The sequence below is a fragment of the Pristis pectinata genome, chromosome 15 (genome assembly GCF_009764475.1).
Source record: "Pristis pectinata isolate sPriPec2 chromosome 15, sPriPec2.1.pri, whole genome shotgun sequence".
Taxonomy (NCBI): domain Eukaryota; kingdom Metazoa; phylum Chordata; class Chondrichthyes; order Rhinopristiformes; family Pristidae; genus Pristis; species Pristis pectinata.
Window position 1 is genome coordinate 63,771 of NC_067419.1, and position 20,512 is coordinate 84,282.

At 43.7% G+C, this 20,512-nt stretch overlaps 1 protein-coding gene across 1 annotated transcript in view; it reads right to left on the reverse strand.

The window, feature by feature from the left end:
* Window positions 1–20,512, reverse strand: part of LOC127578516 (deleted in malignant brain tumors 1 protein-like) — a 38,811-nt gene extending 18,299 nt beyond the window's left edge. Inside the window, exons 1-8 of the mRNA XM_052030657.1 lie at window positions 20,434–20,512; window positions 18,441–18,623; window positions 14,643–14,957; window positions 12,650–12,964; window positions 10,660–10,974; window positions 7,704–8,018; window positions 4,651–4,965; window positions 1,695–2,009 (exon numbers count right to left, since the gene is read on the reverse strand). Of these exons, the coding sequence (XP_051886617.1) occupies window positions 1,695–2,009; window positions 4,651–4,965; window positions 7,704–8,018; window positions 10,660–10,974; window positions 12,650–12,964; window positions 14,643–14,957; window positions 18,441–18,623; window positions 20,434–20,512 (2,152 nt within the window). The remainder of the gene's footprint in view (window positions 1–1,694; window positions 2,010–4,650; window positions 4,966–7,703; window positions 8,019–10,659; window positions 10,975–12,649; window positions 12,965–14,642; window positions 14,958–18,440; window positions 18,624–20,433) is intronic.

Consider the following 20,512-nt stretch of genomic DNA (forward strand, 5'->3'; position numbering starts at 1 on the left):
TGTTATGTTCTCCCTGAGACACTCTGCCGCAATCCTCCACAGCAGGCATCAACCTGTGGGGGAAGAGTGTATCCCAAGCACTGACACCAAAACTTCTACCTGGAGCCAGGACAGTGGACAAATCCTCCCACGATTCCACTGTTGTTACCTTGTGTTCATGTGTTGGCAGTGACACTGAAACCACATTAAATAGTGAGACATGGAGATATGGAGAAACCACATTGAGACGTGGGAAAGGACCAGTGGACCAGCTCTGTCAGAACATACAACACAGAACAGTACAGCACTGGAACAGGCCATGAGGGCCATGATATCTGTACCGACCGTGATGCCAGTCAAAACTAATCCCGTCTGGCAGCACAAGGTCCATATTCCTCTATGCTCTGCCTGTTCATTCGTCTGTCAAGATTCCTCTGAAACGTTGGTATACCATTGGCTTTTACCACCTCCCCTCACAGCGAGTTCCAGGCACCGTCTCCTTCCTGTGAGGAAAAATAATGCTTCGTAGATGTCCTCTATACTCTCCCCACTCTCACATTAAACCTACACCCTCTTGGTTTTGATATTCGCATCCTGGGAAATAAAATAACTGCAATCTACCCAAGCTAAAGCCTCTCAGAATTGTACTCACTTCTATCAGGTCGACCTTCGGCCTCCTGCACTCCAATAATAAAAACAACTCTGTCTAACTTCTCCTTGTATCTAACAATTTCAAAATCAGACAACTGGTGAATCCCTGATGCATCCTCTTAAAAGCCTTCACGTCCTTCCTGTAATGCGGCGACTAGAACTCCTCACAATGTTCCAACGTGCGCCCTGACTTTCTGCATATGAAAAAAGTCAAACAACTGCAATCATTCCTTACAAGATGTTCACGTCACTTAACTTTGCTGGACCTGCCCGGATATAATAGGTGTTCGCTTCACTTGTGTGTCCCTCCAATTTCTTTACACCACCCTTCTCTGTGTTACATCACATTTACATGTCTTAAAACTGAACTAATCCTTCGCAATTATTTCAAAGCACAGTGAATTGTGACGTATATTACAAATATCATTGCAACGATGATACAATGAAATTCACCTCACTTATTGTCGCATACCTTACGTTGAAATTTTTAATATGATGATGCAATATATGTTAAGCTGGATACTTTATGGTGGAATGATTGCTGTGCAGAAAATATTATAAAACAGACTACGAAAAGACTGCTTGCCACGAAAGTAACCAAATGCAAGGCGTAACACTTCTATCGGATGTATACAACTCCAAGTTATTTTTGTTCAGGTCACCTACAGATCAATGATTTGCGAGTTTGGTGTGTGATAGAATTAGGAGCAAAACTGAATGAATTTCAGAAAAAATCTCTTCTGTGTGTTTCACTGCGCGTCCATGGGGTTTGCCTCTCCGTAGCTCGGTGAAGCTCAATTATTTCTGGAATATTCTCATCTTCGTGGTTGTACAAACAGGACAAAGTCGCAGGAAGTATTTGACCCACCATAACCATCACTGACTGGGAGGCATTACATGCTGAGTTTTTCGACAATCTCCATTTTTAACAACTCAGCTTACAGTGACACATCGGTGCTGATCAGATAAGGTTAGTTCAATAGCATGAGAGAAATCTTCATTCTTAATGTTAACCTTTAAAACATGAACACAAATTGTGTTTGCTTGTAAAACTCTGCACTTGCCTTCCGTACAGTTCACTCCTGCATCTTCCTGGTGAGCACAGTTGTGATTCCCCCATCCTGCGAAAGAGCACTGCCAAAGTGAAGATTCATTTCCCCTGCACGAGACGTCGTCCATCCAAATGTTGCCGCTACCTTGCCCAAAGTGTGATTGTGCAAGTGCTGATGCATGGGAGCCGCAACCCAGCTGATTACAGACAACCTTGGCGTCGTTGTTATCCCATCCGTCGTCACAAACCGTCCCCCATTGTCCATTGTACCTCACCTCCACTCGTCCGGAACAGCGATCGGTGCCACCTACCAGCCTTACATCCAGTTCTGAAAAGCAGCAGAAGGTACAATTTGCACATTCAGCAAATGTCAAGATACTTTCAGATATGACTCTCAAATACTTTCTTTGCATTTGGCAATGATATCTCAGGGAATTCTCAGATCCAAAAATTTATGGGGCGATTTTCCAACGTGGTGAATATCATTTGGTCCTCACAGTTGGGTTGACAGAAAATTGAATGTAAATATTCATTTGTCGACCAATTTCGTTGTGAGCAGGAATGAAAGTCAAGAACACAACCAACAACAGACTCTGATTTCCCATCAAATGGCCATCCAATCCCGTGTCAATGTATCCTAACATCCCCAGTAGACCGCATACATCTTGCGGCAATACCAAACTGTCTCCCATTCGCACAATCCGAATCATCTGTCTCTTGGTAACCATCACACTGCCCCTTTTTTCAGATTACCTCTCACTTTCTGTACCTTTGTAATGTCATTCCACGTTCAACAGGTCATCAAGCAGTGCAGCAGATTGGAGACTGGAGGGCAGGTCTGTGGAGAAGCCAAAGTCACCCAGTATCCCTTCATCCACATATGCTCGCACGCCTATATGCTGTTCATAACTGACATTCAATCAATCGCTCCTCAGTCCTCGCAACTCATTCCCCACAGCTGCTCGTCTCTCCTCATCACAGCATATCCTCCACAATCACCAATTCACTCGTTCCTTGAAATAACATTCAGTTACATTTTATCCATCCTTCATGATCATCCGCATACTTCAGGTAGTCAATGCACAATTTCTGCTCTACCGCATCTGCCGTGCAAGCTCTCCGCACTCCTTGATCCATTCTCTCTGGCCCCTCCACACTGCCAAGGCTCTGACTTCCTCCGTGCCCACGTTCTGACCTCTTCCATGGCTGCTCTCTGCGGTCCCCCCACCAGATCTCCATCCTCCCAACTATGCGCTTCCCTGCCTCTCAACTGCCTTCTATCAGGACTCCTTACTGTGTCTTTCTTTGCCAATCCCTGCTGTTATATTCTCCCTCAGACACTCTGCAGCAATGCTCCACAGCAGGCAATAACATTCAGAGTGCGGTCCAAGCACTGATACTGAAGCCTGTACCTGGAGCCTGGAGAGTGGACAAATCCTCCAGCGACTCAGCTGTTGTTACCTTCCGTCAACGTGTTGGACCTCACCCTGAAACTCACATCAAACAGGCACACATGGAGACATGGGAAAGGAAACAATGGACCAACTCTGTGAGAACATACAACACAGAACAATACAGCACTGGAACAGGCCATGAGGGCCATAATATCTGCACCTACCGTGATGCCAGTCTAAAGTAATCCAATCTGGCAGCACAAGGACCATATTCCTCTATTCCCTGCCTCTTCATTTGCCTGTCACAATTCTTCTGAAAAGTTGCTATATCATTATCTTCTACCACTTCCCTTGGCAGGCAGTTCCACGCACCTTCTCCATTCAGTGGCAAAGATACTGCTCCGTAGATGTCCTCTATACTCTTCCTTCTCACTTTAAAACTATACAGTCCTGTTTTTGATATTCGCATCCTGCGAAATGAAATAACTGCAATCTACCCAAACAAAAGCCTCTCAAAATTGTATTCACTTCTATCAGGTCGTCCTTCAGCCTCCTGCACTCCAATAATAAAATCTATTTTGTCTAACTTCTCCTTGTAACTAACACTTTCTAAATCAGACAACAGGTGAATCCCTGATGCATCCTCTTAAAAGCCTCCACGTCCTTCCTGTAATGCGGCGACTAGAACTCCTCACAATGTTCCAACGTGCGCCCTGACTTTCTGCATATGAGAAAGGTCAAACAACTGCAATCATTCCTTACAAGAAGTTCACGCCACTTAACTTTGCTGGAACTGCCCAGATATAATATGTGTTCGCTTCAGTTGTGTGTCCCTCCAAATTCTTTGCACCACCCTTCTCTGTGTTACATCACATTTACACGTCTTAAAACTGAACTAATCCTTCGCTATTATTTCAAAGCACAGTGAATTGTGACGTATATTACAAATATCATTGCAACGATGATACAATAAAATTGACCTCAGTTATTGTCGCATACCTTACGTTGACATTACAATATATCTTAAGCTGGATATTTTACGGTAGAATGATTGCTGTGCAGAAAATAGTATAAAACAGACTACGAAAAGACTGCTTGCCACGAAAGTAACCAAATGGAAGGCGTAACACTGCTATTGGGTGTTTATGACTGCAAGTTATTTTTGCTGAGGTCACATGCACATCAATGATTTGGGAGTGTGGCGTGTGATAAAATTAGGAGCAAAACTGAATAAATTTCAGAAAAATCTCTTCCGTGTGTTTCACTGCGCGTCCATGGAGTTTGCCACTCCGGAGCTCGGTGAAGCTCAAATACTTCTGGAATATTCTCATCTGCATACTGGTACAAACCGGACAAAATCTCAGGAAGAATTTGTCCCACCATAACCATCACTGACTGGGAGGCATTACATGCTGAGTTTGTCGACAATCTCCATTTCAAACAACATAACTTACAATGACACATCGGTGCTGATTAAATTCGTTTAGTTCGACAATATGAGAGAAATCTTCATTATTAATATTACCTGTACAACATGAACACAAATTGCGTTTGCTTGTCAAACTCTGCACTTGCCTTCTGTACAGTTCACTCCTGCATCTTCCCGGTGAGCACAGTTGTGGTTCCCCCATCCTGCGAAAGAGCACTGCCAAAGTGAAGATTCATTTCCCCTGCACGAGACGTCGTCCATCCAAATGTTGCCGCTACCTTGCCCAAAGTGTGATTGTGCAAGTGCTGATGCATGGGAGCCGCAACCCAGCTGATTACAGACAACCTTGGCGTCGTTGTTATCCCATCCGTCGTCACAAACCGTCCCCCATTGTCCATTGTACTTCACCTCCACTCGTCCGGAACAGCGATCACTGCCACCTACCAGCCTTACATCCAGTTCTGAAAGGCAGCAGAAGGTACAATTTACACATCAGCATATGTCATGGTACTTTCTGATATAATTCTCGCATACTTTCTTTGCATTTGGCAATAGTATCTCAATGAATTCACAGATCCAAAAATTTATGGAGTGATTTTTGCTTACTGATGGTAAATTTCTTTTGCACCTTACAGTTGCGTTGGTGGATAATTGAATATAATTGTTCAGTGATGGACCGATTCTAGTGTGAGCAGAAGGAAAGCCTAGAACACAGCCGGCATCAGATTCTGGTTTACCATCAATTGTCCATCCCATCCTCTGTGTCAGTGTATCCTGACAGCCCCACTAGACCGCATACATCTTCTGGCAATAACGCATTCTCTCCCATTCAGACAAACCCACACATCAGTCCCTCAGTAACCATCACTATGCCCCTCTTTTCAGATCCTCTCTCACTTCCTGTCCCATTTTTCTGTCATCCCGCATTCAACAGGTCATCGAGCAGGAGCAGCAGATCGGAGACTGGAAGGCAGGTCTACGGAGAAACCAACATCACCCAGCAGTCCCTCATTGAAACATCCTCCAACACCTCTATTCCTGCACGCTGTTCATAACTGACATTCAATCAATCACTCCTCAGTCCTCCCAACTCATACGCCTCGGCTGGTCATCTCTCCTCATCACAGCACTCCACGTCAGTAATGTACTCGCTCCCTGAAATAACATACACTTCCATTTTATCCATCTTTAGTGATCATCCCCGACTCAAGGTAGCTCAAGCACAATTTCTGCTCTACCGCATCTCCCATGCCAGCTCTCCGCACTCCTTAATCACTTCTCTCTGCTCTCTCCGCACTGACCAGGATCTGACCTCCTCCATTCCCGATCCCTTGCCTCCACCCTGCCCATGCTCCTGACGCCCCCCTGCCTGCACTATGTCCTCGCGCCTGTGCCCTCTCCAGACTCCCCCATGCCATTCTCCATGCTCCCGCCTGCCCACTTTCTGGCCTCCCAACTGCCCTCTATCAGGACTCCTTACTCTGTCTTTCTTTCCCAATCCCGACTGTTATGTTCTCCCTGAGACACTCTGCCGCAATCCTCCACAGCAGGCATCAACCTGTGGGGGAAGAGTGTATCCCAAGCACTGACACCAAAACTTCTACCTGGAGCCAGGACAGTGGACAAATCCTCCCACGATTCCACTGTTGTTACCTTGTGTTCATGTGTTGGCAGTGACACTGAAACCACATTAAATAGTGAGACATGGAGATATGGAGAAACCACATTGAGACGTGGGAAAGGACCAGTGGACCAGCTCTGTCAGAACATACAACACAGAACAGTACAGCACTGGAACAGGCCATGAGGGCCATGATATCTGTACCGACCGTGATGCCAGTCAAAACTAATCCCGTCTGGCAGCACAAGGTCCATATTCCTCTATGCTCTGCCTGTTCATTCGTCTGTCAAGATTCCTCTGAAACGTTGGTATACCATTGGCTTTTACCACCTCCCCTCACAGCGAGTTCCAGGCACCGTCTCCTTCCTGTGAGGAAAAATAATGCTTCGTAGATGTCCTCTATACTCTCCCCACTCTCACATTAAACCTACACCCTCTTGGTTTTGATATTCGCATCCTGGGAAATAAAATAACTGCAATCTACCCAAGCTAAAGCCTCTCAGAATTGTACTCACTTCTATCAGGTCGACCTTCGGCCTCCTGCACTCCAATAATAAAAACAACTCTGTCTAACTTCTCCTTGTATCTAACAATTTCAAAATCAGACAACTGGTGAATCCCTGATGCATCCTCTTAAAAGCCTTCACGTCCTTCCTGTAATGCGGCGACTAGAACTCCTCACAATGTTCCAACGTGCGCCCTGACTTTCTGCATATGAAAAAAGTCAAACAACTGCAATCATTCCTTACAAGATGTTCACGTCACTTAACTTTGCTGGACCTGCCCGGATATAATAGGTGTTCGCTTCACTTGTGTGTCCCTCCAATTTCTTTACACCACCCTTCTCTGTGTTACATCACATTTACATGTCTTAAAACTGAACTAATCCTTCGCAATTATTTCAAAGCACAGTGAATTGTGACGTATATTACAAATATCATTGCAACGATGATACAATGAAATTCACCTCACTTATTGTCGCATACCTTACGTTGAAATTTTTAATATGATGATGCAATATATGTTAAGCTGGATACTTTATGGTGGAATGATTGCTGTGCAGAAAATATTATAAAACAGACTACGAAAAGACTGCTTGCCACGAAAGTAACCAAATGCAAGGCGTAACACTTCTATCGGATGTATACAACTCCAAGTTATTTTTGTTCAGGTCACCTACAGATCAATGATTTGCGAGTTTGGTGTGTGATAGAATTAGGAGCAAAACTGAATGAATTTCAGAAAAAATCTCTTCTGTGTGTTTCACTGCGCGTCCATGGGGTTTGCCTCTCCGTAGCTCGGTGAAGCTCAATTATTTCTGGAATATTCTCATCTTCGTGGTTGTACAAACAGGACAAAGTCGCAGGAAGTATTTGACCCACCATAACCATCACTGACTGGGAGGCATTACATGCTGAGTTTTTCGACAATCTCCATTTTTAACAACTCAGCTTACAGTGACACATCGGTGCTGATCAGATAAGGTTAGTTCAATAGCATGAGAGAAATCTTCATTCTTAATGTTAACCTTTAAAACATGAACACAAATTGTGTTTGCTTGTAAAACTCTGCACTTGCCTTCCGTACAGTTCACTCCTGCATCTTCCTGGTGAGCACAGTTGTGATTCCCCCATCCTGCGAAAGAGCACTGCCAAAGTGAAGATTCATTTCCCCTGCACGAGACGTCGTCCATCCAAATGTTGCCGCTACCTTGCCCAAAGTGTGATTGTGCAAGTGCTGATGCATGGGAGCCGCAACCCAGCTGATTACAGACAACCTTGGCGTCGTTGTTATCCCATCCGTCGTCACAAACCGTCCCCCATTGTCCATTGTACCTCACCTCCACTCGTCCGGAACAGCGATCGGTGCCACCTACCAGCCTTACATCCAGTTCTGAAAAGCAGCAGAAGGTACAATTTGCACATTCAGCAAATGTCAAGATACTTTCAGATATGACTCTCAAATACTTTCTTTGCATTTGGCAATGATATCTCAGGGAATTCTCAGATCCAAAAATTTATGGGGCGATTTTCCAACGTGGTGAATATCATTTGGTCCTCACAGTTGGGTTGACAGAAAATTGAATGTAAATATTCATTTGTCGACCAATTTCGTTGTGAGCAGGAATGAAAGTCAAGAACACAACCAACAACAGACTCTGATTTCCCATCAAATGGCCATCCAATCCCGTGTCAATGTATCCTAACATCCCCAGTAGACCGCATACATCTTGCGGCAATACCAAACTGTCTCCCATTCGCACAATCCGAATCATCTGTCTCTTGGTAACCATCACACTGCCCCTTTTTTCAGATTACCTCTCACTTTCTGTACCTTTGTAATGTCATTCCACGTTCAACAGGTCATCAAGCAGTGCAGCAGATTGGAGACTGGAGGGCAGGTCTGTGGAGAAGCCAAAGTCACCCAGTATCCCTTCATCCACATATGCTCGCACGCCTATATGCTGTTCATAACTGACATTCAATCAATCGCTCCTCAGTCCTCGCAACTCATTCCCCACAGCTGCTCGTCTCTCCTCATCACAGCATATCCTCCACAATCACCAATTCACTCGTTCCTTGAAATAACATTCAGTTACATTTTATCCATCCTTCATGATCATCCGCATACTTCAGGTAGTCAATGCACAATTTCTGCTCTACCGCATCTGCCGTGCAAGCTCTCCGCACTCCTTGATCCATTCTCTCTGGCCCCTCCACACTGCCAAGGCTCTGACTTCCTCCGTGCCCACGTTCTGACCTCTTCCATGGCTGCTCTCTGCGGTCCCCCCACCAGATCTCCATCCTCCCAACTATGCGCTTCCCTGCCTCTCAACTGCCTTCTATCAGGACTCCTTACTGTGTCTTTCTTTGCCAATCCCTGCTGTTATATTCTCCCTCAGACACTCTGCAGCAATGCTCCACAGCAGGCAATAACATTCAGAGTGCGGTCCAAGCACTGATACTGAAGCCTGTACCTGGAGCCTGGAGAGTGGACAAATCCTCCAGCGACTCAGCTGTTGTTACCTTCCGTCAACGTGTTGGACCTCACCCTGAAACTCACATCAAACAGGCACACATGGAGACATGGGAAAGGAAACAATGGACCAACTCTGTGAGAACATACAACACAGAACAATACAGCACTGGAACAGGCCATGAGGGCCATAATATCTGCACCTACCGTGATGCCAGTCTAAAGTAATCCAATCTGGCAGCACAAGGACCATATTCCTCTATTCCCTGCCTCTTCATTTGCCTGTCACAATTCTTCTGAAAAGTTGCTATATCATTATCTTCTACCACTTCCCTTGGCAGGCAGTTCCACGCACCTTCTCCATTCAGTGGCAAAGATACTGCTCCGTAGATGTCCTCTATACTCTTCCTTCTCACTTTAAAACTATACAGTCCTGTTTTTGATATTCGCATCCTGCGAAATGAAATAACTGCAATCTACCCAAACAAAAGCCTCTCAAAATTGTATTCACTTCTATCAGGTCGTCCTTCAGCCTCCTGCACTCCAATAATAAAATCTATTTTGTCTAACTTCTCCTTGTAACTAACACTTTCTAAATCAGACAACAGGTGAATCCCTGATGCATCCTCTTAAAAGCCTCCACGTCCTTCCTGTAATGCGGCGACTAGAACTCCTCACAATGTTCCAACGTGCGCCCTGACTTTCTGCATATGAGAAAGGTCAAACAACTGCAATCATTCCTTACAAGAAGTTCACGCCACTTAACTTTGCTGGAACTGCCCAGATATAATATGTGTTCGCTTCAGTTGTGTGTCCCTCCAAATTCTTTGCACCACCCTTCTCTGTGTTACATCACATTTACACGTCTTAAAACTGAACTAATCCTTCGCTATTATTTCAAAGCACAGTGAATTGTGACGTATATTACAAATATCATTGCAACGATGATACAATAAAATTGACCTCAGTTATTGTCGCATACCTTACGTTGACATTACAATATATCTTAAGCTGGATATTTTACGGTAGAATGATTGCTGTGCAGAAAATAGTATAAAACAGACTACGAAAAGACTGCTTGCCACGAAAGTAACCAAATGGAAGGCGTAACACTGCTATTGGGTGTTTATGACTGCAAGTTATTTTTGCTGAGGTCACATGCACATCAATGATTTGGGAGTGTGGCGTGTGATAAAATTAGGAGCAAAACTGAATAAATTTCAGAAAAATCTCTTCCGTGTGTTTCACTGCGCGTCCATGGAGTTTGCCACTCCGGAGCTCGGTGAAGCTCAAATACTTCTGGAATATTCTCATCTGCATACTGGTACAAACCGGACAAAATCTCAGGAAGAATTTGTCCCACCATAACCATCACTGACTGGGAGGCATTACATGCTGAGTTTGTCGACAATCTCCATTTCAAACAACATAACTTACAATGACACATCGGTGCTGATTAAATTCGTTTAGTTCGACAATATGAGAGAAATCTTCATTATTAATATTACCTGTACAACATGAACACAAATTGCGTTTGCTTGTCAAACTCTGCACTTGCCTTCTGTACAGTTCACTCCTGCATCTTCCCGGTGAGCACAGTTGTGGTTCCCCCATCCTGCGAAAGAGCACTGCCAAAGTGAAGATTCATTTCCCCTGCACGAGACGTCGTCCATCCAAATGTTGCCGCTACCTTGCCCAAAGTGTGATTGTGCAAGTGCTGATGCATGGGAGCCGCAACCCAGCTGATTACAGACAACCTTGGCGTCGTTGTTATCCCATCCGTCGTCACAAACCGTCCCCCATTGTCCATTGTACTTCACCTCCACTCGTCCGGAACAGCGATCACTGCCACCTACCAGCCTTACATCCAGTTCTGAAAGGCAGCAGAAGGTACAATTTACACATCAGCATATGTCATGGTACTTTCTGATATAATTCTCGCATAATTTCTTTGCACTTGGCAATAATATCTCAGGGAATTCTCAGATCCAAAAACTTATGGGGCGATTTTCCAAATTGATGGTGAATTTCACTTGGTCCTCACTGTTGTGTTGACTGAAAAACAAATGTCAATGTTCAGCTGTGGACCTAGAGGACATGGCTTTAAGGTATTGGGTGGGAAGTTCAAGGCAGATGTCAGAGGGAGGTTTTTTCACCCAGAGAGTGGTTGGTGCATGGAATGCGCTGCCTGGGGTGGTTGTGGAAGCTGATACATTGGACAAGTTCAAGAGATTGTTAGATAAGCATATGGAGGAATTTAAGTTGGAGGGAAATGTGGGAGGTAGAGGTTAGATAGTCTTAGGGGTGGTTTGAAGGGCGGCACAGCATGGTGGGCCGATGGGCCTGTATTGGGATGTATTGTTCTGTGGTTCTATGGTCCTCTCCCATCTCATATTAAACCTACACCCTCTTGCTTTTGAAAATTCGCATCTTGGGAAATAAAATAACTGCAATCTACCCAAACAAAAGCCTCTCAGAATTGTATTCGCAATCTATCAGATCGTCCTTCGGCCTCTTGCACGCCAATAATAAAACCAATTTTGTCTAATTTCGTCTTGAACTAACACCTTCTAAATCAGACAACTGGTGAATCCCTGATGCATCCTCTCAAAAGCCTCCACGTCCTTCCTGTAATGCGGCGACTAGAACTCCTCACAATGTTCCAACGTACTCTCTGATTTTCTGTATATTAAAAAAGTCAAACAACTGCAATCATTCCTCAGCAGATGTTCATGTCATTTAACTTTGCTGACCTGCCCAGTATTAAAATGTGTTCGCTTCTCTTGTGTGTCCCTCCAAATTCTTTACACCACCCTTCTCTGTGTTACATCACATTTACATGTCTTAAAACTGAACTAATCCTTCATTACTATTTCAAAGCACAGTCAATTGTGATGTATATTACAAATATCATTGCAACGATGATACAATGAAATTCACCTCACTTATTGTCGCATACCTTACGTTGAAATTTTTAATATGATGATGCAATATATGTTAAGCTGGATACTTTATGGTGGAATGATTGCTGTGCAGAAAATATTATAAAACAGACTACGAAAAGGCTGCTTGCCACGAAAGTAACCAAATGAAGGCGTAACACTTCTATCGGATGTATACAACTGCAAGTTATTTTTGTTCAGGTCACCTACAGATCAATGATTTGCAAGTTTGGTGTGTGATAGAATTAGGAGCAAAACTGAATGAATTTCAGAAAAATCTCTTCTGTGTGTTTCACTGCGTGTCCATAGGGTTTGCCTCTCCGTAGCTCGGTGCAGCTCAAATAATTCTGGAATATTCTCATCTGCATGCTAGTACAAAAAGGACAGAATCGCAGTAAGTATTTGACCCATTACAACCATCACTGACTGGAACGCATTACGTGCTGAGTTTGTCGACAATCTCCATTTTTATTAACACAACTTACAGAGACTCATCCGTGCTGATTACATTCGTTTGGATCGATAACGTGAGAGAAATCTTCATTATTAATGTTACCTGTAAAACATGAACACAAATTGTGTTTGCTTGGAAAACTCTGCACTTGCCTTCCGTACAGTTCACTCCTGCATCTTCCTGGTGAGCACAGTTGTGGTTCCCCCATCCTGCGAAAGAGCACTGCCAAAGTGATGCTTCATTTCCCCTGCACGAGACATCGTCCATCCAAATGTTGCCGCTACCTTGCCCAAAGTGTGATTGTGCAAGTGCTGATGCATGGGAGCCGCAACCCAGCTGATTACAGACAACCTTGGCGTCGTTGTTATCCCATCCATCGTCACAAACCGTCCCCCATTGTCCATTGTACTTCACCTCCACTCGTCCGGAACAGCGATCACTGCCACCTACCAGCCTTACTTCCAGTTCTGAAAGGCAGCAGAAGGTACAATTTACACATCAGCATATGTCATGGTACTTTCTGATATAATTCTCGCATACTTTCTTTGCACTTGGCAATAATATCTCAGGGAATTCTCAGATCCAAAAACTTATGGGGCGATTTTCCAAACTGATGGTGAATTTCACTTGGTCCTCACTGTTGTGTTGACTGAAAAACAAATGTCAATGTTCAGCTGTGGACCTAGAGGACATGGCTTTAAGGTATTGGGTGGGAAGTTCAAGGCAGATGTCAGAGGGAGGTTTTTTCACCCAGAGAGTGGTTGGTGCATGGAATGCGCTGCCTGGGGTGGTGGTGGAAGCTGATACGTTGGACAAGTTCAAGAGATTGTTAGATAAGCATATGGAGGAATTTAAGTTGGAGGGAAATGTGGGAGGTAGAGGTTAGATAGTCTTAGGGGTGGTTTGAAGGGCGGCACAGCATGGTGGGCCGATGGGCCTGTATTGGGCTGTATTGTTCTGTGGTTCTATGGTCCTCTCCCATCTCACATTAATCCTACACCCTCTTGTTTTTGAAAATTCGCATCCTGGGAAATAATATAACTGTAATCTACCCAAACAAAAGCCTCTCAGAATTGTATTCATAATCTATCAGGTTGTCCTTCGGCCTCCTGCACGCCAATAATAAAACCAATTTTGTCGAACTTCTTCGTGCAAATAACACCTTCTAAATCAGGCAACTGGTGAATCCCTGATGCATCCTCTCAAAAGCCTCCACGTCCTTCCTGTATTGCGGCAACCAGAACTCCTCACAATGTTCCAATGTGCTCCCTGATTTTCTGCATATTAAAGAAGTCAAACAACTGCTCTCATTCCTTCCCAGATGTTCATGTCACTTCACTTTGCTGGACCTGCCCGGATATAATATGTGTTTGCTTCACTTGTGTGTCCCTCCAAATTCATTACACCACCCGTCTCTGTGTTACATCACCTTTGCACGTCTTAAAACTGAACTAATCCTTCGATACTATTTCAAAGCACAGTAAATTGTGATGTATACTACAAATATCATTGCAATGATGATACAATAAAATTGACCTCAGTTTTTGTCGCATACATTATGTTGAAATTTTTAATATGATGATGCAATATATATTAAGCTGGATATTTTATGATAGAATGATTGCTGTGCAGAAAATATTATAAAACAGACTACAAATAGCCTGCTTGCCATGAAAGTAACCAAATGGAAGGCGGAACACTTCTATCGGGTGTTTATGACTGCAAGTTACTTTTGTTTAGGTTACCTGCAGATCAGTGATTTGGGAGGTTGGCGCGTGATAAAATTAGGAGCAGAACTGAATAAATTTCAGAAAAATCACTTCTGTGTGTTTCACTGTGCATCCATGGGGTTTGCCTCTCTGTAGCTCGGTGAAGCTCAGATAATTGTGGAATATTCTCATCTGCATGCTAGTACAGACAGGACAAAATCTCAGGAAGAATTTGACCCACCATAAACATCACTGACTGGGAGGCATTACATGCCGATGTTGTCGACAATCTTCATTTCTAACAAGAAAACTTACAGTGACATATCGGTGCTGATTAGATTAGATTACTTCAATAATATGAGAGATATCTTCATTATGAATTTTACATTTAAAGTATGAACACAAATTGTGTTTGCTTGTAAAACTCTGCACTTGCCTTCCGTACAGTTCACTCCTGCATCTTCCTGGTGAGCACAGTTGTGATTCCCCCATCCTGCGAAAGAGCACTGCCAAAGTGAAGATTCATTTCCCCTGCACGAGACGTCGTCCATCCAAATGTTGCCGCTACCTTGCCCAAAGTGTGATTGTGCAAGTGCTGATGCATGGGAGCCGCAACCCAGCTGATTACAGACAACCTTGGCGTCGTTGTTATCCCATCCGTCGTCACAAACCGTCCCCCATTGTCCATTGTACTTCACCTCCACTCGTCCGGAACAGTGATCACTGCCACCTACCAGCCTTACATCCAGTTCTGAAAAGCAGCAGAAGGTACTTTCAAGGTACTTTTCAATATGACTCTCGCATACTTTCTTTGCATTTGGCAATAATATCTCGGTGAATTCTGAGATTCCAATAATATCTGGGGCGATTTTGTTAACTGATGGTGAATTTCACTTGGTCCTCACAATTGTTTTGGTGAATAATGGAATATTATTGGTCAGTTATGGACCAATTTTGTTGTGAGCCGGAATGAAAGCCAAGCGCACAGCCGATTCCAGATTCTGGTTTCCCATCAACTCTCCATCCCATCCCCTGTGTCAATGTATCCTAACAACCCCAGTAGACCACACACAGCTTGTGGCAATACCACACTCTCTCCCATTCACACAATCCCACACGTCAGTTTCTTAGTAACCATCACTCTGCCCCTCTTTTCAGATACTCTCTTACTCCCTGCCCCATTCTTCTGTCAGTCCATGTGGGAACACCTAAACAGGTCATCAAGCAGGAGCAGCAGTTCAGAGTCTGCAGGGCAGGTCTATGGAGAAACCAACATCACCCAGTGTCCCTTCAAGTTTTGTGGGGAGAATGTATTCCAGGCTCTGATGCTTGTGGTACCTGGTGATAGGATAGTTGCCAAATCCTTCCTTCAGGTGTTTTTCCTTACGTCTATGTGTTGGTACTGACACTGAACCTATGACAACTTTAGGAGACATGGAGAAATGTGAGAGGAAACATAGTACCAGCTCTGTGAGAGCATAGAACACAGAACTGAACGGCACCAGATCAGGCAATTAGGCAGATGGTGTCTGCACCGACTATGATGCTGATCTGAACTAATCCCATCTGGGAGCACACGGTCCCTATTCTTCCATTGCCTGCTTGTTCATTTGCCTGTCAACATTCTTTTAAAATGTTGTTAGAGCATCTTCTTCTGTCACTTTCCCTGGCAGCGAGTTCCTGGCACCTACCTCCGCCTGTGCAAAAAAACCTGCTTCATGAATCTCTACATTTCCACCCTCACATTAAATGTAAGCCCTCCCTTACTTGATCTTCCCTGCTCTGGCTATCTACCCTTCCTCAGCCTCTCATAACTCCATATATTTCTATCACGCTGTCTTTCACCCTCCTTTGCTGCAGTATAATAAATCCAATTTTTCCCAACTTCTCCTTACATCTAATACTGTCCAATCCTGGCAACAACCTGCTGAACCCCAATGCACCCTCTCAAAAGCCTGCATGTCCTTTCTGTAATTCAGTGAACAGAACTGCACGCAATGTTCCAACATGCTCCCAGTATCCCTTCATCCACACTTCCTTCCACACATCTATTCCAGCATGCCATTCATAATTGTTGCTTTACAATCACTTCTGACTCTTCACAACTGATACTCATCAGCTGCTCATCTCTCCTCCTCACATTACATTCTTCACTCTACAATCACCAATTCACTCGTTCCCTGAAATAACATACTCCTCTATTTACCCCATCTATCACTTTTGAGTTGATTATCCCCCAACTCTGATGTCCAACCTGCCAGCTCTCCATTCTCACTCCTGTCCGCTCTCTGGCCCGCACTCCAGTCTGCCCTTGCCAGAACTCCAGCTTCCCCCTTTCCTCTTGTCAGGCCTTCACCCTGCCCCCACTCCAGTCTCCCCTTTGCCATCTCTCAGGCCTCCCTCCTAGCCCATACCTGACCTCCTCACTGGCAGCTCTCTGACCACCACTTTAACTCTTCTTTGGCCAACCCCACTGCTGGCACACTGGCCTCCCTCCCACCTGCTCTTATGGAATATATAGAAAGTAGAGGCTGTACTTTTTATTCATAATTTGCTCTGTGCTTAAGATGGCTGCTGATCTCCTTAAGATGGCCGCTGGGCCTCCTTCTTCTTCAGCTCAACTGCGGGAAACAGTGCGGGAAACATATGGCTCGTTAAAGAAATAGTTAGCCCATTCTTAGAGAGACACTTTTGATTTAGTGTAGTTCATTAAACCATGGTTAGCACATTCCTAGGAAGACACTATTGATCTGTTGTGTAGCTAAGGGTCATTAGGGTTAGTGCGACTAATGATTCTGCAGCAGTTCTGAAGCTGATAGTTTTTTTAACTGATAAGCCAGTTGCTAGCAAGTCTCAGAGGTCATAGGTTATAGGGGCACATGGTAATGTTTTATAACCATTAGCCTTGTAGCAAATAAGCCTAGTATTGTTTTATAACTGATAACTCTGCAACCTAGTACCAGGACCCCCAATGCCCATAAATAATTGGGGCACCCTGCCATTGAGTCAGGAAGTGACTGTGGTGAAAGACAAATGGTTGTGAGCTAGGAGACAATTGTGAAAGGAGGCAAATGGTATAGGATGAAACTGTGAAGATAAGAGAGAACATGATGGATTGTAACAATGTAAATAAGCTAAGAAAAAAGGTATAAAAAAGGCCCTCGAGCTTTGCTCGGGGGCAGTCAGAGCGTGACTAGTAACTGACTGTCTGACTGTCACAACTTTTCTTTGCAAATAAAAGTTTAACTTCTTGAGTAATCTTCTGCTTCTCCTGGTCATCTATCTATTGCGGGTAACCACGACACTCTCAGGCCTCCCTCCTGCATCTCTTTTTGCCAATCCATGGTGTTACGTTATCCAGGAGACAGCAATATTGTAAAGCAGACTACGAAAAGCCAGCTTGCCACGAATTTGCCACACTTGACACAAATTTGTCCCTTTCTATCACTAATTTAAAACTAATAGAAGTATGGTCATTGGTCCTAACATGCTCCTCCACTGACACAGTCATTTGTTCATGGCCATTTCCCAAGAGCATGAAATGTATAATTTGATAATGGAGTAAATGTCAAGCTGGGTATTTTACGATATGATTGCTGTGCAGAAAGTATTTTTAAGCAGACTACGAAACATCTGCTTGCCATAAAGGTTGCCAAATGTAAGGTGTGACACTTTTGTGTTTTTTAAACAGCAAATTTTCTTTGTTTCGTTCACCATCAGATCAATGATTTGCGATGTTGCATGTTAAAATCTGGAACAACTGAAAATTTTAGGAAAATATCTCTGCTTCTCTGTGTTATACTGTGCATTGATGGGTATTCCTCCTGGTGGCTACATGAAGCTAAAATAATTATGGAATATTCCCATCTCTATGGTAATACAAATAGGACAATATCGCAGGAAGAATGTGACCATCACCACCATCGCCGACTGCTGGGCATTACATGCTGATAGTGTTGACAATGTCCATTTTCAACATAACAAGTTACAATGATGGTGACTGGATTTGATCAATTAAATAATATGATGGAAATCTTCATTATTAATACCACATACAAATCATGAATGGAAATTGCATTCACTTATGAAATTGTGCACTTGCCTTCCGTACAGTTCACTCCTGCATCTTCTTGGTGAACACAATTGTGGTTCCCCCATCCTGCGAAAGAGCAATGCAGAAGGGAAGATTCATTTCCCCTACACGAGACGTCGTCCATCCAAATGTTGCCGCTACCTTGCCCAAAGTGTGATTCTGCAAGTGCTGATGCATGGGAGCCGCAACCCAGCTGATTACAAACGACCTTGGCGTCGTTGTTATCCCATCCGTCGTCACAAACTGTCCCCCATTGTCCATTGTACTTCACCTCCACTCGTCCGGAACAGTGATCGGTGCCACCCACCAGCCTTACATCCAGTTCTGAAATGCAATGGAAGTTGTAAATTACACTTAAGAAACATCATAATATTTTCTGTTGTAGGTAGGTTGATTCCTGCTTATTTTCTTTGCACTGGCAATAATATCTCAGTGAATGATCAGGTCCAAAAATTAATGGGGTGATTTTGTTAACTGATGGTGACCTTCACTTGTCCCTTACAATTGTGCTGGCAGGCAATAGATCATCAGGCTTGATAATAATTTCTGTCACAGTGAATTAATTCCAAATCCACAAACCCGCATTTTATTTTCCTCAGAAAAATTGTGAGCTGCAGGTGTTTAGTATCGTTTGTAGGATTACTGACGTGTTTTTCGTCATCGATATTATTATGTGCAATTGTGATGTCTAATATGTTGTTACATTATCTTCCATTTTTCTGGATTCTGGTTTTAATTCCTGGATATTATTGTACAGTTATGGACCTATTTTGCTGTGTGATGGAACGAGAGCGAAGAGCATGGCCAACACCAGACCCTGGTTTCACAACCAATGTCCCTCCACCCTGTGTCAATGTTTCATTATAGCCCCAGTAGTCGGCATACCACTTGTGGCCATACTGCTTTCTCTCATTCAGTCCGTTCCACATACCTCAGTTATTTAGTAACCATCCCTTGCCCTTCCTTTCAGATCTTCTCTCATGTCGTTAGCATTGTTTTGTGAGGGGACATGCTGTCCAACGAATTTGATTTAATTTTTTGAAGTTGGTACAAAATTTATTCGTAAGAAACTCAGTTAATTTAGTATGCATGGACTTCACTAAGACCTTTAATGTTTTCTTAAAGATTAGAACCCACAGGATCCAGGCAACAGAAGGTAGAAGATTAAAGAAGAAGTTTGCTTTTGTGCCTGGAACACTGTGATCAGTGCTGTACCATCAGCATTTGCTTGTTTTCTACATTAACAATATGAATATGAATGGAGGTACGATTAGTAAGTTTTCAGATGACGTGAGAATCAATAATGTTCTTGATAGTCAGGATAATAGTGATAGGCTGAAGGATAATAATGAACTGCAATGGCAAATGGAGCTTTATCCCAATGAGTGGAAGGACTAATAAGGATAGGACATACATTATGAATGGTAGAGCCTGGGGAGTATTGTGGAATCAAGGGATATTGTGATGGAGCATCTCAGTCATGAGTAGCGACTGGATAGGATGTTAGAGTACGTGGAAATGGCACAGTGGACTGGGCTGTACAGGGGTTGAAAGGTTTTATGCAGCAGTGAGGGACCAAGGTATTATGGAGAGAGGAGATGAGCAACTGGTGAGAAAGGTGATTTCCATGAATTAAGGGAACTGGTTAGGACCTGACAGAGGGATACAAAATTATAAGGAGCATACTGTATATCAAGTAGATAGTAGGAAACATTTCTCTGTGGCAGAAGTTTCCAGCACTAGCGGGAATTGGTTTAGGGTAAAGAGTAAAAGTTTTTAGGGGATCTGAGGAAGAACTCTTTCACCCAGAGGGTGGCTGCAATCTGGAACGCACTGCCTGATCTGTAAAAAGAGAATGTAGCTAGATGGGGAAGGCAACAGAGTTAAAATACATTGAACAGCTGATCAGGATTGAAACTCCCAGCAGAGAATATGAGGCAACAGTCGCTGATAACACCAATAAACAACAAGCATCGAACAGGTCAAACCTCTCAGCCTAAATATTACATGCTGCTTGAATATAGTCCACACCTTTCCGATCAGTCACTCATCTTCTCTCTCCTTAGTACCTCTGTCCTTCACTGCCGAATGAATCCTTTCAACCCCAGTATAGAACACTTCATTGTGCCATTACCACATACTCTTTCCAGTATGTGGTCCAGTATGTGGTACATTACCACTCTTTCCAGCACATTTCGGATACTCAGTGCCAT